This window comes from Opisthorchis viverrini, assembly GCF_000715545.1.
Source record: "Opisthorchis viverrini unplaced genomic scaffold opera_v5_97, whole genome shotgun sequence".
Classification (NCBI taxonomy): Eukaryota; Metazoa; Platyhelminthes; class Trematoda; order Opisthorchiida; family Opisthorchiidae; genus Opisthorchis; species Opisthorchis viverrini.
The window spans coordinates 371,635-389,871 of record NW_008751753.1 but is presented as its reverse complement, the minus strand read 5'-3'; the positions used below and the strand labels follow the sequence as shown (position 1 = coordinate 389,871).

General features: G+C 45.5%; 1 protein-coding gene across 1 annotated transcript; it reads left to right on the top strand.

Annotated features, from left to right (window-relative positions):
• Positions 1-1,490: 1,490 nt before the first annotated feature.
• Positions 1,491-16,939, top strand: T265_05245 (hypothetical protein; the record flags this gene model as incomplete). The annotated part of the gene is made up of 4 exons (XM_009170214.1): positions 1,491-1,861; positions 12,544-12,697; positions 16,195-16,411; positions 16,880-16,939. The coding sequence occupies 4 exons, from the start codon at positions 1,594-1,596 to the stop codon at positions 16,937-16,939; spliced, it is 699 nt and encodes a 232-aa protein (XP_009168478.1).
• Between the last annotated feature and the right edge of the window lie 1,298 nt (positions 16,940-18,237).

Here is an 18,237-nt window from a genome sequence, read left to right as displayed (position 1 = left end):
GGAATGGAGAACACCTGCAAGCTTTTTCCACTAAAATTTAAATCAGAAGATGGTAGGATAGAAGGGACGAGATATGATTGAGCGTGTTTTGAAACTAAGGTAACGAACGGAATAAGGCACCATCAAGGTCCGGAGACCTTTGACTCAGTAATTTATCCGTCCGTGGTAGTTCACACCATCAATAATTTAGCTGATGCCGAGCCATTTTCACTGGCTATTTTGGCGTGGCATAACAAGCCAACGGAAAACTTGAATAAATTGCGTTGTTTTGGTCTCAGCTAAAGCCCACACGCATGTCAGCGAACGTATTTTAGACCGTTTGGTTGAGCTTTATACTTTGGTGATCGAATGTCCGTGGTACCTAGTATGCGGCAGAGCTCTTCCAGTGATACACAGGTGAAGTTGCTGACATTTCGGAATTTAGTAATGATCCCGAGATGGCTCAGTTGTTAGAGCGCGAGCTTACTGACTCGAAGGTCCGTGGTTCCAACCCGAACTCTGAATCCCGACAACTCTTCTATAGGCTTGGATAACCTGGTAGTATTCTAGCCCTCGTGCTTCCTTTGGGTGGTGTGACAGCTAGATATCTGAAGGGCGTTACAGCTGAACTATCATTATTATTATTTATTTTATTATCACTCTTAGTAATACCACTTGTGGAGCGTCTGCTTCCATAACGAAGTCCTAGGATGGCCACATCAACCTATTCTCAAGGAGCTTGCTTTGGTTACAGCGTTCTTTGTTCATGTGAGAGTCCCAGTGTCCAACAAAAGCGGAGAAAAACCACTGGTGAGAGCCCTGTAAGATCAAATCCATTTTTTTCACTTGTTAGTGCTCTTGACAGTGCTTTCCCCTCAGCCGTCTTTGAACATTGGGGCTCCCGCATGAACAGAGAGCCAGGACAATGCAACCTCACTAAGTGACGCGTTACGTAGAATGGCCGTTCTATCTTTGAGTTCATTATACAGGACCTACTCAAATTAACTGGAAAGTGTCCCAGTTCAGCTCAACACTCCAAGCGAAACGAAAATAATGGATAGTCACAACTATATATCGGTTGTCTCTAGGACATAGACGTCGGTACATAGATGTCATGCAACCAGGAGGAAATAAGGAGGCTGGTATTCTATCAGGTCAGCCAAGCTTGAACAAAAGAAGTCGGAAAGTCACTGTTGGGTTCAAACCATGAGTCTTGTGGTTAATATCTCGCATCTCGCTATTTCGCGCCTAGTTGGCGTCCCTGAATTCCGCAGTTCATTTACTCATGGTAGCATAGCGGTTTCGGAAAAGCACCCTTGATGGTCACATTTTGCAAGTTGGTTGTCAAATTTACCTTTCTGTGGGAGTGATTTCCTTTGTGTCATTTTATGACCCATTCGATGACCGCCTAGATCCATCGCTCGCAAACTGAGTTCCACAGCTTGGCTGTGACTGTAATGCACACAAAAATGTAGGTGACCAGACACATCACTTTCAACTTGTTTGATTCAGTCTATTTCAGCTTTTTCAAACCATTTGCATACGCTTGACCTACTGCTTTACGGCTGCTTTATTGTTCCACACAACTGCCTATCGGAAAAATCATGTAAGTGAATGCGCTTACGTGCTTTTAATGTACTGTACCTTCTAAGGTCTGTTGATATTGAAAAGTTCTACATGTCTAACGAGTGTTCTGCGGACTTTGTCAAAGAGATTAGCAAGAAAATGCAAATCCCTCATCGAATTTCATTTGGTGCCGCCGAACCTTCTCTTCCCTTGCCGAATAACGGACCTCATGAACGCTCAGAGATGAAGGTTCCTGAGCGGATTATGATTTCCGATTCTCCTGATGATTGGAATCCCACAAGAGAAGTAAATATAAGTAAGGTTATGTTTACACAATACCATGTATCTATTTTTTCACTACGAACCCTGGCAATTCATGAGACAAATTTTTAGGATGATCGGTTACATAGTATTTGACCAGCATAGACGGCCTCTGCCTTTAACTTCTGAATCTTTTATCGATAGAATTGTCTTTCTCGCCCATATTATCTAAAAGTCGTGCGCCTCTCCTACAGCTCGTATGCGGTGCCATAAAATTCGACCCATTAGGTTAGCCCCAGAAATCAGTGCGTGCGCAGTTGTTGCTGTCATTTTTGTGCGATGTGTAATCCTGCGCAGTCGTGGATTCTTGGTTGGTTGTTGCTTGTGTTTATGTCAGGTCCAGTTGATCTCTATTCCTTCCTTTATTTTATACACCTAATTGTAGCTCATTTGCTCTTACATAACCCGTTTTCATCAAATGATAAGTGAAAGCCATTGAAGTAATGATGTATTTGTTCCTACCTCGATGCATCGGGTTCATATTTGCCACATACAGCAGCGTGTCACGCCAACCCAGTCAAACCAGGCGGTTTGTTCAGTCCTCCCCTTCCAAACGAAATGATGTTTCGGCTCTATCACCGAGTGTTTGCGCTATCAGGGGTGTGGCTTCTTGAGTTAATTATTCTGTTCGTTTCAAACAGTTCCTCCGGCTAAAAATCAGTTCATTGATCGCAGTTTCTCCAGCCTCCATTGAGGATAAGAAGAATAAATAATGCGACGTCTTGGAGGCAGTGGCCGATTTAGTTCAGAAACCTCGAAAGCTTGTGCTTTTCGAGTACGCGGAGGAGTGAGAGCAATGCAGTGAAGGCGACTTGGTGCAATACGGAGACACGTCACGATCATTGTTCATGTGTAACCATTATCCATTCACGGGTGAAATAATAATATGGCCTATTTTCACAAAACGGTGCTCGAAATGAATGTAGTGCCCACACTGGTGTCTGGTGTCAATATGACACCCGTTGTAACTGGGCTTCTGACGCCACTGATTTTTCGTCATCTTACGGCGGCACGTGAATCCTTGACTCGTGAGCATCAGATGTGATCTTGACTGATAAGAAGCTACGCTGACCTCACACTCCGTCAGGTTTTAGACAACCCATAATCTTGGTGTTCCTTGACTCCAAGGGTGCGTTCGAGTCTGTCGACCGTTCGATACTCTTAACTGCAATTGCTCAACAGGGTATGCTCCAGAAGTTTGGGAACATTATCCGATCCCTATATTTACATACTCCTGGACGTGCGACAGTGTAGGGTGACTCTCTAGAANTACAGACACTGGGGTCCGAAAAGGATGTCCACTCTCTCCAAGCTTGTCCAAACTCATCGTCAATGAAGTAATGAGGCGGAAGACGGAAGGTTTTCAAAGCCTCGGCGTTCAAGTCGTTGCCGGTGAGAACCTTGTCGGTCTGGATTACGCAGGCGATATCGTTCTCATCCTTGAAGATGAAGGCGAAGTACAAGCCCTTTCTGAAACAACAGACCACCACCGCAACATCCTTCGGCATGCTTCTTGCACATCTACATTCAAGTCATGCTAGGGAACGTGCAGTCTCTGGGCATGCCCCTTACAACTTGAGAGGAATCACGAGGATGTGGAGAATGTTACATACCTCGGTAGTTGTATTAGGTCTGATGGAAATACGTTTGATGAAATCAATGCAAGAATCTCAAAGACCCTAATCACGGTAGCTAATTTGCGTCACTTGTGGCATCGAAAAGGCATACCGCTGTCCTGAGGGTCGCGTGTACCAGGCTACAGTAAGGGTTGTATTGTTGTATGGCTGCGTGACATGGTCTCTGAGTATAGATGATGTGAGGCGTCTTCAGGTTCCTGATCACGCGCCTCAGAAGCGGTACTGGTGTCGGATGGCGCCAACGAATTCATAACGAAGTAATTGGACCCCGATAGCTCGATCGGAGTTGGAGGTGTAGGTACCCCGGGTTGTTTGTAGTAAGCTAGCACTAAATTCCTTCCCCGTCCTGATTCATTCTTTTCAGAATAAGGCCTTAAAGTAAATCATGGATGTATGGCAGCGAAGCATCGGTGTTGAACACTGATGTCATGTTGTTGGTGATGATGATGATGACACTGAAACTGGTGTTGTTCGTCGCGCCTCCTTCCGAATGGTGCAAACATAGGGGTGGACAATGTATGACGTTGCAGAATGGTATGAATGAGATTACGAAGAGTGTGGGTGTGGCTAATGCGATCCGCCTTTCAAATTGCGGTCCACATGGTCTTCCCCTGCGGTTGGCTGGAGACATTAGAAGGAATGTCGGCTTATCGATGTCAGTGGCGTTCATGCAGCCAATTTCTTTCAGGATTGTCTGATTGAGTGCATGGATTTGTATGCACCTCAGAATACTTAGGTTGGTGTCTTATGATAATGATGATGACCATATTTACCAATTAGACTAACTACATGGGTCCTTTGATTTCGTCCCTGAACCTTCGATTGGGAAGTGTTGTTCATCCTGATACTGGCTCATCTGAAGCATCTTGAATGCCGCCTGTGACCAAACCCAGTGACCGATTAGGGTACCAAATTTGGCGTATTGCGAAACCCTTGAGGGTAGCTAACCATCGCACAAGTGTAACAAAGCACGCAAAGGGCTGAGATACTGCTCTGCTGCCCAACCCGAGACTGGATCAGTCGAGATTGAGAGGTTGGGTTTGAACAACGGGTCTTCCGGTCACTAAGTTCGTAGCCTAACCACTGGGCGTTCTCGAACTCTCTAGCAGAGTCAACAGCCTTCGGGTTGTCTCGTTCTGCAGTTACCAACACGACTGAGTTGACTAGTAAGGGGTTTCATGCGTTGCTTCAATTCATGGACTGGCTACTTGTGGGCTGTCTCCTTCCGACACAAGGCTGTTGAAGAGATTTCTACAGGGCAAACGAATAACGATACCTAACCTGTGTAACTTGTGGAGTGTGGCTGGCTGATCTATCGAAGAGGAGTGAACTTTCCAGAAACCAGTCGGAGTCCCTCACCGTTGCTTATCCGATATCCCCACCAGACGCACATGATGTTGTAGAGACGCTGATCATCACACAGAGATTTTTCTAGGGTTTTCCATGAAGTAGAACAGATCGGATCTAAAACTGTAATCCATACCCTTGACAGTCACTTACCTCAAATCAGCGCCACAAATATCAGAGGGTGGCAAACACTGTCCTGGTCTTCCCAGTTCGTGAAGTGATTTCGCCTTTCGCCAGTCCGCTGAAACTGATGCAGTCGCCCAGGTAGACAAACTTATGTACCACATCGATCGGTTAACTAGCAGGCATGACTTTCGGGTTTTATCCCACCGTATTGTAGTGGCACTTTAAACTCTACAGGAACTGTACAACAAAATTATTTAGTTTAGCCCCAGGATCATTTCGATATCCGAGGTATAGAAGTATCAGTTCATGAACTACGAAGTTAAAGAGAAAAGATGGTAGAGGGCAGCTTGTCCGACACTACTGGATGTGGTGAACACAAGAAATAATCTTTCGTGGACAGGTACGCGTCCATGGAAGAGGCCTATAGGGCGTTTCTAAGAGACAGGAGGTAATAAAAAACATCTCTCATCGTCAGACACTGCCACAGTTTGTGATGATCAGCGGAGTCATAAGCAGATCTAAGATTGAGGTAGACTCCTTTCTCGTCGTCTGAAGGATTGGTACTGTTCCATCACTTGTCGCAAAGTGAAGGTGTGGTCAATGCAACCCTGGCTAGGGCAGAAGCCAGCTTGATTCTCGTGAATCTGACTCCCCACGTGATGGATAAACCTTCGTATGACAATACCAGAGGGCACCTTGGAACCTATGGCCATCAGTTTGATATCCCGGTGGTTTTCTCACGATATTCTTGCATCCTTTTTGATGGTAGGAATCACCGTCGATGTGCTCCACTCCGGCGGAATATTATACGAACTCCAGACACTGGAATGAAGTAGTTAGAATAACCAACGGGGACTCGTAACCTTTTTTGTAGAGTATGCATTCTGTTATGAACATCTGGATCAGGTGCTTTGTTGTGCTGAAGCAGAGTAATTACACGCTGTACTTGCGTTTTGGATGACGGAATGATATTCACGTTCCAATCTAGTTCGTTTGGTCCTAGAGGTTTAGTTGATGGGGCCACTTGATTTTTTCAATGTTTATTCCGTCACTCAAGGCGGCGTTTCTGTGAATAAATTGAGGTCCAATCTTTCGCGTAGTTCCACTAGTAGTCCCACTAGCACCTATCTTCTTTGGACCGGTTGATCGGATTAGCTGGAATAGGGTGTGATTATTTTCTGTTACAAAAGCTTTCTCGAGCCCTCGGGCCGTTGCGATCCACCAGCATCCTCTGTCAATCCTTACGCTCTTCATTACCCGGCTTTTTGGGGATATGAGCGCGCCGTCACGGTCGCCGCCTACTGTTATCGTTTACTGGCTTCGATCTGATTGATGTGGCAAGATTCATTGTTCGCTGGGATGTGGGACCGACCTCGGGAGGTGGTTTCAACAGTGGTGAGTATACCTTCTTCCGTTTTCTCAAATCGTCATCTAAATTGCCACCCCCCCGTGAGGCCCTGGAATCTAAGCCAGCAGAAACGCTTTGCAGGTAATGAGCTGGATGGCTTTGCATCAGCCGGCGTGTTTCAGAGGAAGACCATGTAGATATGGATACTCTCACAATATTTTACCAGGAGTCTATTGACCTCCTAAATGAATGACAATCTTGTATCGGGGCTTTCCACCGGTAGCTGATTGTCATATGGTCCAAATAAGTCCCCTGCTGGTCTGTTGGTGGTGGTCTCCAAGTCACACGGTATGAGCCCTGGTGCTGAAAGTTTGTGGTGGATAGAAATAACTGGTGTTCAGTCGCCTCCATTTATCTGTGCGATTGGCGTCAACCCCGAATCCGCTGTAGTGATGGGTTTCTTCAGGACTTAGTCGGTTAACCTGAGCATACAAATCGCCTGGCAGAATCGAGATATCTGTACTCGCCGACTGATGTGATTGTGACAAAGCACGATTTAAGCCTTCTCAACTTCATAGATGCTGTCTGTCGGAGCGTATATTGACACTGCATGGAGATCCACTGATAGTCAGTCCATCGAACAGCACGTGGACCACTAACTGCAATCCATTCCAATAAATTGCACTCAGCCCTGGGACTAAGCACAGTTCCACGAGCAATTTCATCAAAGTCACCAGACGCCTAGAGAGAGAGAGAAATACGATAAATGTGGGCTATTTCTGATCGTTTTGAGGTGTATAACCAAACTTAAGTTGCACTGCGTGTTTCGAAGAAAAAATAACTCTGCGCAAGACCTATCCGTTGCCCAATTCAACAGAGAGTACGGACATTGGAGGTAACTGTGTGGAACGGATCCTTTTTATTTATCTACCTGGTACTTAAACGAATGACAGCTGAATGAATCACAAATATTTAGGTGAGGGACAGGTGAGGATGAGCCATTAAAATAAAGAGGTGTAAAGACGAATCAGACTTCCCGACCACCCAGGCCGAAAAAGAGGTTTGTTTGAGGCACTCCAACGTGAGCCTTCGACTGAAGCGTTTGATAAACAAGGCAGTCCGAGAAGGTAGGATTTTGTTTCTCTGCCCAACCCCTTGCTTCTGACCCAAAACTCTGTAGTGTGAAACAGCGGTTGTCAGGGTAATTTTGAGAGACTCTTCCAAGAGCCAATGACTCGATAGTCTAGCCCACTTCGCTACTGCGGGGTTAGCATGGTCTGAGGGAACAAGCAGTAAGGTCAAATTTTCTGACTCCTAGTACGCCTGCAGCCAGCAGATGCCTTGTGAGCAGCACCAAACTCTAATTTTATAATCATTTCGACCATATTGAGTATTGCGCCAGCGGTCACAGTGGATCAGGCGCGATATTTGGGACCGACCTTTTCTCACCGTCCATTTTAGGGTTGCTGACGGTAGGAATCCATGAATCTTGATGATGGATCGGCTTGGACGATAGCATCAGTCGACTGGTATCTGATGGGAAAGCCTTAGCCCAAGAGGATTGTAGTCCAACGTTGTAAACGTTCTACCGTGTAAACAGGGATGCCTTTCTGTGGTCCGGAAATGCCAAGAAGCGGTTTGTCGTCAGTGACGAACGCTAAATGACGTCCATTGAACATTCTACGGAAACTCTTGATGCATGCAAACATCAACCGTAATAACTTACCCAACCCAATAAGGAGCTCAAGGTTGCTAAATCCGTTGGTGCTGGCATTTGTTGTACGGTGAATATTTCTGGGTCTGCATGCCGACAGTTTTCGTCAAAAATAAATCCAAGATATTTGATCTACATGAGAAGAATTCACATTTTCCTGCATGTACATGAAAGCCACACTGTTGAACTCGTTCGAGTACACAATGCAAACTATGTAAAAGTTCCTAACTGGAATCTGTGGGAATGATGTCGTCCAAATAAGTGGCAACTCCTGATAAACCGCCTAGCTGGTTCCGATTTTACCCCAAATGTCAAACGATTGACTGGTGACAAACGGGGATGTGTATTAGTTGTCAAAAGTTCTTTGGTATCATCGGAGACTTCTATTTGAAGCTAAGCATCGGCAATATCCAGCGTTGCAAAACATCTTCCACCATTGAGCTTGGTATAGGTAATGATCATTGGTGAGAGTCTAACACGGCGTTTAATCCAGTGGATTAATCAGCACATATGCGCATCTTGCCATTTGTTTTTCGATGACAAAAATGGGAGCTGCCCATGATGAATAGTTTACTGGCCGGATTGTTGGAGACAAACAAGCTCATTCTCCACGCTTCCGTCTGAAAACTGGTCTGGCATCAGGTTAGAGCTGAGGCTTGCCTTGGTTTTGGCATAGCATTATAAGCCATCTTGAGACATCGTCAAATTTTCCCTTGAGTACGTTAGTAAAGTGTTTTTAAGTCAGGAGCGGGCGGTTGTTTCTCATGTAATTGGGATTAGTAGGTCGTGACGTCTGCTGTACCATTGCGGTATCTAGTTTAAAATTACGCAAACGTTGGTATTTGGTGGTGAGTACTCTCATGTTTATGTCCTTCTCGTGCTCAAGCTTGGAAATTAATCAAGTGAGGATGTCTGATTTATTCGGAGACTTGAGACCAGCGACGAAAACCAGACACTTGAACTGATTCTCTGTAAGTGACAGCAATTGGAATTTTTCACGCTCACGGTTGATGAAACCGTAAAAAGTGACGTAATCGTCGGCGTCGCGCTTGGCCAATCTGAGATAATTGTATCGAACATGAAAAAGTGAATGCTGCTCACCAAGTTGGTCAGTGGTTAGATGTCTGATAAACCGTTTCCTGGTCCTCCAGGTTGGGGGTTTGGAACGTGTGGCGACTCGTCCCATAGAAATAGTAATGTATTTATATTTCCCATCAAACACCGTTGCCTTGCGGTAAGGTTTTTGAGCCAAAGGTTTTGGTTGAGGACCCTAATCGTCCTGCTGTCTAAGTGTGGGCGCCCTGATAGGATACCAGCCCACGTACAACCTTGACATTTACAACTAACAAAACTCTTGTCTCACATGGGCTGTCGCGTGGTGCAATCAGCCGGATCGCCTTACTCGCTGCCTACAGCAGGGTAGGTAAGCAGGCTACTACTAACGCCCCCTTCTTGCTCTTTCACATGTTTCTTCCCCCTCCCCCATCCGATTAATAACTATAGCCTTGTAGGCCCAACACCTAGGACTGATGACTCCGTTCATCTTGCATCGGCTTTGCGTGCAACATCTGCTCGTCACATGGCGTCGACATCCTCAAGTATCTGGAAATCAATATACAAGCCTCGACACCCATTCTATTTGGTCGCCTTCAATGTCCACACTCTGAGTCAAGCAGAACAAGCAGCTGCTCTTGCTCTCACACCGGACTCCGCATTGATTTTCGGCTTTGCGTGCAACATCTGCTCGTCACATGGCGTCGACATCCTCAAGTATCTGGAAATCAATATACAAGCCTCGACACCCATTCTATTTGGTCGCCTTCAATGTCCACACTCTGAGTCAAGCAGAACAAGCAGCTGCTCTTGCTCTCACACCGGACTCGCTTCGCATTGATTTGTGCTGTGTCCCATGCACATGGGCCTTTGAGATTCAAGCACTGACTTCGTCAGACCTAATACAACTCGATAGCTCACTACAATACCCACCGGCATATCCAACTGCAGTGGCGTGTGCATCATCATTGGGACTTGGAAGAAAGCGGTGGGATTGAGTCGATTCAAAGTACATCGGACAAAGTACATCAATGTAGACGGAATCCAGTGTTTGAGCTAATACCATTTGTTGTTTTGATTACTTCAGTCTGTGAGCCTTAAAGGCAGCTCAGTAGACTGGCTTGATAGCTTTTCTCCACAATATCCGGAATGAAAACACTATCAACAGTATGAATCATCTCAACTGTGATTCCCGTATTCAATGTGTGCAAAAACATTACGTGTAAACTACTGGGGTATCAACTTGGTGATCACAGCTCCTAAGTTGCTTTCTAGTGTGGCCCGACGCAGGTTGTTCCGCTGTGGGGGAGTCACATTCTCGGTAATCAAGCTGGGTTCCACCCTAACCGAGTTTGCGTTGAAATTTTTCCAAATGGAACTGCGCCACTCCTTCCGACGAGCAACAGTGGTCACACCCGATCTCTTTCTGACTGTGGAAGTGTCTGGCAATGAAGTGGGTCCCTTCTAACTTGTCCCTTACGAAGACCCTGTATGCCTCTTCTCGTGAACGCGTGCACTCCTACGGCGAATTCTCTGGAGTGCACTACACTCAAGGGTGCCACCAATAGTAGTCTGTCGCTTCTCTCTAATATCGCAATCGACGTGCTGCTTAAATCTTCTTTAACTGGTTTTAGCACTTCGGGTATCGAAATAGTCCTGGGGCGTTCGCTCACGGACGCTGAGTACGCCGATGATATTTCTCTTCTTGGACCAAAAATTTTAGAAATTAAAACTATCGTAACTCAAATAATTCTGCTGTGCAGCCCGGATGTGCGCTTCACACCTATGAAATTTAAAGTGCCACTACTAGACGGTGGGATAAAACCCGAAAGTCATGCCTGCTGGTTAACCGATCGATGTGGTACATAAGTTTGTCTACCTGGGCGACTGCATCAGTTTCAGCGGACTGGCGAAAGGAGAAATCACTTCACGAACTGGAAAGACCAGGACAGTGTTTGCCACCCTCCGATATTTGTGGCGCTGATTTGAGGTAAGTGACTGTCAAGGGTATGGATTACAGTTTTAGATCTGTTCTACTTCATGGATCAGAGATATAGGTGCTGTATTTGGAAAACCCTAGAAAACTCTATGTAATCATCAACAATATTGCGCTCATCTGGTGGGGATATCAGGTCAGCATTGCTGAGTTACTTTTCGGATAAAGACAAACCAATGGTAAATGTATCCTTTGTATCGATGTATGTTCTTTTGAAGGATTCCAGATTACAAAACCATTTAAAGGTGTGTTATCTTAAGAAGAATTCAAAACAGTAGTGGATCATCCTCAAGATGTATCTGAAAAAGTTGGAAGAGTTCGGTAGCTTCGGATTGTTAATTTTTTGAGAAGATGCTGGCCACGCACACTGGATACAGAAAAGAAACAACATCTTGAAATGTTCTCGTCATTTTTTACAAGGTCGTCTTAATGTCGGATTCAGCCCCCTAGTTCACTGACCTCTAGCGACGAAATACCTGAGTTGCAGTCGAAACCGCTGATAGGCTTCATTCGTCGGCCTGGAGGTAAATGCATGAAAGAGGGAATTACGCATCACAAACACGAATGCTCAAACCATTCCATTCTGCGGTAGTGATTCTACCGAGTAATCAAGCGAATGGGATCCAAATTTCTGTCTACGCGTCCAGCCTATACCCGACAGCCAATTGGCCAAGCTTTCAACCTCACTACAGCTTGGCGTAGCATGATGCTGCCCTCTACATGGTCAACTAAAAGCTACGATATCCACCGGTGAGACTGATTCGGAGCTTCTCGGAGGTGGAACCAGACCAGACTATCCTTGTGCATCTATTCGGCCACTGTCGTCGATTTTAGGTCACGGTTAGAAGCATTACATGCCTGACTTGTCTTCTCGTATAGCACAGTCACAGTGAGGCGTCTATGACATAATCTGGTTCATGACCGGGTAGGCACACGACTGCGAACGAACTGATGTATCGAATGAAATACAATGCTTGCTTTAGAGAGATGTTATGAGAGCCTTCTGTGACGATTGGATACATTCTAGCAACTTTTTTTTATCACTGTGATCCTTTGGAAGGGGCTATTTTCCATAGGGCTGTTATTTTTCCTCAGTTTTTGGAACAGGAAACATTTTTCTTGTGGAGCGATTTGTTTTAGTTAGTGCTGCTGACAAAGCTTCAAGTTTTGATCGAACAACCTCTAAGACATCAACTGAAGAGGTCTTTGAGCAATGCTCCAGAAGCTGTCAGAGTTCTGTGCTCTTGAGGAAAGTGTTATCTAGACTACCGTGGCCACAAGTTTCTTAATGCGCCGGTGCGTGATTCGCTTGTAACTAGGCGTAGAACTTGCTGCCTTAATGTCATCGGACCTAAGGATTTGGCTTTCGACTCCCTACTTCCTGTTACACGTGCCTAACGTTGCCACGATTCGGCCTACGTTCTCAAATGATACCCTTTGCTCTCTTTCCACACAGATGATCTTGACATATATCCATTGATCAATCGTCCGAGCCTTGAACCGCCCCCAGCCACGTTGGTGTTGAATGAAGTAGACTATCCAGATTTGGAAAGACTACAGCTAGAGACCGAACAACTCGTTTCTCCCCCGGTCAATGCTAACCGCTCTGAGTAAGTGACTGTAAAGGATCCCAGTTTTGACTTTTGGTGACTAGTGAATAGGACTATGGTTTTTCACCGTTCCTCAGCAGTGCAAAACACGGAGTCCGTCTCTGTGACCAAGCACTCATTCTACTTACAAGCCGGTAAGCTTTGTGCCTGATTTGTCCTGAGTTTACCCAGTGGGTAAATAATTGAAGACTGTCACCGCGATCAGTCAGTCCTTTGCCTAAATTCCTGTAGTGTCGGGCTCTGGCACGGATCTGATAGACGAGTGTTTAACTGTTCTAATTCTCCGTTACCATCCTCCGATAGGGATATCCCATCTCACTGTCTCCATTTAGTCCCATAGTGGTGTATATGCTAGTAATAATAATCGTCCAGCTGTAACACCCTTTCAGTCTGGCTGCCATGCCACCCGAATAAATTATTAGGGCTGGGATACTGCCACGTTGCCCAAGCTTAGACAAGGGAAGTCGAGCTTCAGAGGACGTGTTTGAACCACTGACCTTCCAGTCAGTAAGCTCGCGCTCTAACCACTGAACCATCTCAAATCAGGTCCGTAAGAACTAATGGCAATGGTATAGAAGCGCAAAGCAAGGCCTGTCTGATTGAAGACGGTCTTTCTGCTACATGGAGTGCTTTTTGACAGTGAAGGTGAGCTGCTGTTGAACTGTGAGAATGTGTTGGATTCCCGCACAGCATAAATATTGACAAAAAATATGGACAACCGTTCCGGTTTTGTTGTGCCTCACCTCCGTCGGTCGATATCGAATTACTTACCAACTAACATCACAACACAAAAGTACGTCACGAGCGAAGGAGTGTAGAAGTATGCTAACTTTTCATTCCTTTCGAGTGCCCGAGATAGATAGGTTGCATCGAAGTACGCAGTCGCCTACCACAATCTAGGTATATTTTTCTGGGTTAAACTTGAGACCTCCAATATTTTACTCGTACTTGGTTAGTCATTCTGTGTGGTGGGCTCACAAATGGTGTTTCTGAACAGCTACCGCGTAGCAACAGTTTTGAGGAACCAAATGGAGAGAACGGTTTGCTAGTGAAACAAACCCGGTACAAGAAGATAACTTGATGCTCGGACTGTGCACATCAATGCGGTTGCCGGTTGGGCTGCGCCCAGTAAGCCACCTCTGACACCGTGTTGTCAGTGTTTTTAGTGAAGTGATTAATGTGCGTCTTGACGTCCCAATTAATGTACTCAGCGAATTCATGCTTCCCTGGGAGTGCAAGTAGTGATCGAATCTTAGCTAGTTTATACGCTAAGACCTCTCAGTTACTCACCCAGTACACGATCCGACGGCATTTCCATGCGCAGTTTTCGAGATCGTGTTAACGTTCAAAATATAACCCACGCCTGGGTTTACTGACGTGGTTTTTACAGGCAGACTGAATGCAAACTGAACACGAGTTTGTACTAGGTGCCCCATATTCCTCTCACTTTTTGCAAAGCAGTGAACTCCTCAGGTAGCTTTGAGAGCATGTGGTACAGAATCGAGCAACCTGTGGTTCGCACGCCTCTGGGGCTGATGGAAACTGTGTTTGGGCGCCATGATTTCGGTTGATTCATACCACGGAGAAAACTTTGAACTGGAGTTTTGCCTTTACTGATGTGCACCCTTGGTCATGTCGAAATTCGAACAACGTTCACTTCATATGCGAACTTACTCCCACAGCACGCACACAACCACCTGTCCGCAATACAACGGACACGTTAGGCTTTTTTGTATTTCTGGGATTTTTCTATATCGACCTGTGATCTGAAGTTCTGCTATATAGCGTCCGTTGTGGAGGGACAACATGAGCTGTGAACTTTTGAGTGTTCTGGTTTCAACAGCCTTGTTCTACACGTCATATGTTTGCTTTATCTCGGGGGGCTTACTTGTGTTCGGTTTTTAGTATTGGCGTCAACGAAAATGTGGATCTCAGAACCCACTTGGGAAAGCAATGGGTGTCTGACTGTCTGTATTTTCTAACTAACTTTTTCAAACTTTGAAAACCGGAAAGTAAACTCACTTTCGTCTAAATTTAGAGGCTGAATTCAGTGCCTATGTTACATGCGTAATAAAAATTCGAAAGCAAATTCCTTGTCAGGTAAGTATGCATTCCACAAACGTATTTTGAATGACATTTATCATCATGGTTCATTGTGGTTGGACTTACACTAAAACAGTTTCATTGTCTGGGAAGGTGGGGGGCTTGTGTTGATCGCCTTGATATCAGTTCGGCCAGATGGTCAACTTCGAAAGTTGAAAGGATGTACCGGCTTTTTTTCCAATGATACTCACCTCGGTATTGATGTTACTGACTGTTTTTACACAAAGCGGATTGATTATCCATCCTAGGTAAATACGTCCTTTCGTCACCTAAATTGTGTTTTCAGTGTCGTTCGAACAACTTCTCATTGGTCTCCTGTATGTCAGACACTATAATATTCCGTCCCCGCTCTAAAGGAATAAGCTCTTAAAATGAATTTACTGCCCATTCCAAGTCTGTTTTCTTCACACTATCCTCTGAATCGTGCCATCTTTTCTTCTCTCTAGAAATTCATTCATTCTGGGATTTGCGAATCTAGAGTGGACTTGATGTTCGATTGGGTTTGACTGAATTTTCTCAGGGTCCCATTGTTTTAGTTGATTTGGGGTGAAAGCGATTACGTCATCGACTCAACGACCATAAAAGGTAGATTTTGTCGGTACAGGGTCAAGTTGAGATCCCTCTAGCTTGCTTATGAATCTAATGAACAACTTTGGACCTTGTGGAGACGCCATGACAACGCGACTTTATGTCCTTCCTATCAAAGCTGGAAAGCTACCCCAATTCGTTCGCTATTTTGAATGACCTTTTACTATGTTGTTGTGTTGTAAATCGCCTGAGTATCGCACACAAAATAGTACTTGTTTGCTATTTCGTTATTCTGATGGCGAGACGTCTCACGTGGTTAGAGCGCGAATTTACTGACCGGAAAGTCCGTGGTTCGAAGTCGACCTCTACCGCTCGGCTTCCCCTGTCTAGGCTTGGGCAACCTGGCAGTATCCCAGCCCTCGTGTCTCCTTCGTGTGGCATGGCAGCTAGGCACAGGAAGGGTGCTAAAGCTGAGCGATATTCTGATGACGTCGCCGGATATACTCCAAAGGATATTGGGATAGACTGAATGGCTTTCATATATAGATTTTAATCAGTTGGCCTCAAACCACAAGCGCACACAAAGTTGTCTTTATTTTAACAGAACTCTATTTTTTAAGACTTGTTTGTGATTCATTGTCCAAAAATCCATGGTGACATTCCGGACCGTATGTGTCCGGAGTCAAGCAAATGTGTTTCACATCAAACACGTACAAAGGTGGTATTCGCCAAAGCTTATGACTGTTTGATCGAATATCTACCTATTACGACAGAATATTCCCTTTCAGACCACGTGACTAGTGTAAAGCAGCTTAATACACACCTGAATGACTCCGTTGTTCTCCTCTTTCGTCCAATCCTCACAGTTCCGGTACGCAAAATGTCCGAACCAGAGAGGTTCTCCGAATAGCTCCACAGTTTTTGGCCTCCCCAGAACAAGCGAACAATTCAGCTCGATCTCTTAGCCCCACTCCCAATGACAAACGTCTCCGAGCCTTGGAGATGCGTGTCGTTCACCTGGAACAGGACCTTGTTCGACGCAAGCAATGGGATCAATTCGGGTTGCTTATGGTCGGCGTCTATGTGTTTGTGAAGATTCTGCGCTCCATTTTCAGTTCCCTCTAATAAGATTGTGATTCCCTAGGGTTGATGTGTTCTAACCAGCAATCATTTAGTCCACCTTGTGTCAAGCAGCAATTTGATACGATTAACAGCCTTTCCCTACGGCCGGATCCGATCCGCTACGGTTGGCCTTAGCTTTGGTTTTCCGATTTCAGGTGACTTTTATTTTATTACTAGAACGCACTGTACAGATGCAATACAGCCTGCCACTATTCGATTGACTTGTTAACTTTTCCGCTTCTTGGTTATCCGATCAACGACTGCACGCCCGTATGAAGCTCTGACGCATCGAACTTCATTCCTCTCACTTTGGTATAGCGCATAGTTCCAAGCGTTTCCTTTCTACGCGAGGTGGCTTTATGCTCTATCTCAAAACGATTCGGGAATCACATCCTGGCGGTCGATTCGGAGTTGACGCTCGGCTCACAGACAGTGGATAGCGACTCATCCAGTTATGAGCTGATCATCAACTATTTCTGGGTAATATGAACCTTCAGCATAAACATCGCGTAACCTGGTGACCACCATGTGCAACCCAACCATGGACCCAAATAGATCATGTGGCCATCAGCCACCGGTGGAGAGCTACGATTCAAAATGTCCTTCCTTCTGGGGCGCAGCTTGACTCCAATCACGCCATGTTGTGAGCACGTCTGACACTTCGCTTCCTTTCAGGCTCAAGCAAGTCAGCAAGGAACATACCAACCCATCTTCCAAGAATCATCATGTTCAGCTGCAAAACCCTTTCGGTACCTAGCTGCCATGCCACCCGAAGGAAGCACGAGGGCTAGGATACTGTCAAGTTCCCCAAGCCTAGACAGGGGAACTGGAGAGGCAGACGTCCGGTCCGAACCACAGACCTTCCGGTCAATAAGCTCGCGCTCTATCCGTTGAACCATCTTGCCCGTATCATAGCTCAGCAGCATCGATCTTAGCAAGTCACTTCCCACAACCGACTACTCATAGACGGTTTAGCTCATTGACGCTATCAGTACTTGAGAAATGTTTGATACCTAGATGCCATGTACGGGAATGTGGTAGGGAGATCCTGATACCGTGGACGGCCCTATTGATTATAGTGTTCCGTGGACGAGGAAAGTTGAGCTACTCCAAGATGCAAGCGCACTACTGGACAGCAAAGATCCTCGTGAGATTATTAGCCTTGAACTCACATGAAACACTCCGTGTCCTGCTTTGCTATGTAGTGTGTGCCTTGATAAGTGCATCTACAGAGGGGAATCAACCCCCGAGGATTTCGTGCTGACTTGAGAAGGGGACAGTCGAAGTTGAAGCAAGACCAGTTGGATACATGCAGGGATGTCGGACTAGTTGGAGATTACCTAGTGCCTCGATGTTTTCACTGATTTTTTTTTACTGAAGCGTCTGCACTGAATACCGCGGCAAAGCGGGATGTGTTTACGTTACTCGTCTGAACTTGTTAGCTCTAGTGGCCAAATAAGTGAAAGCCACTATCGGGAGATCGGCTTTGCGCCAGATCATTGTGGAAGCTTGTTCTGGCAGTATCCCAACCCATGCGCAACTACAAATCATGATGATTAACGAGATTATCCTATTTCTACGAGTAACTGATTATGCTCCTTCCAGTAAACCCCATTCGTTTTCTGTTATCTGTACCAGGACGCGGGTTTCGTGGTTTAGAATCAATAACTTGATTTTTTTCAGTGAATGGAACAATGTGCCCGAACACTATTTCTAGTACTTTCTTGATTCTGTCTTGCTACCGAATCCCTATTCGCCTCTGATGGACGTGGACAGTAGTCATGGTG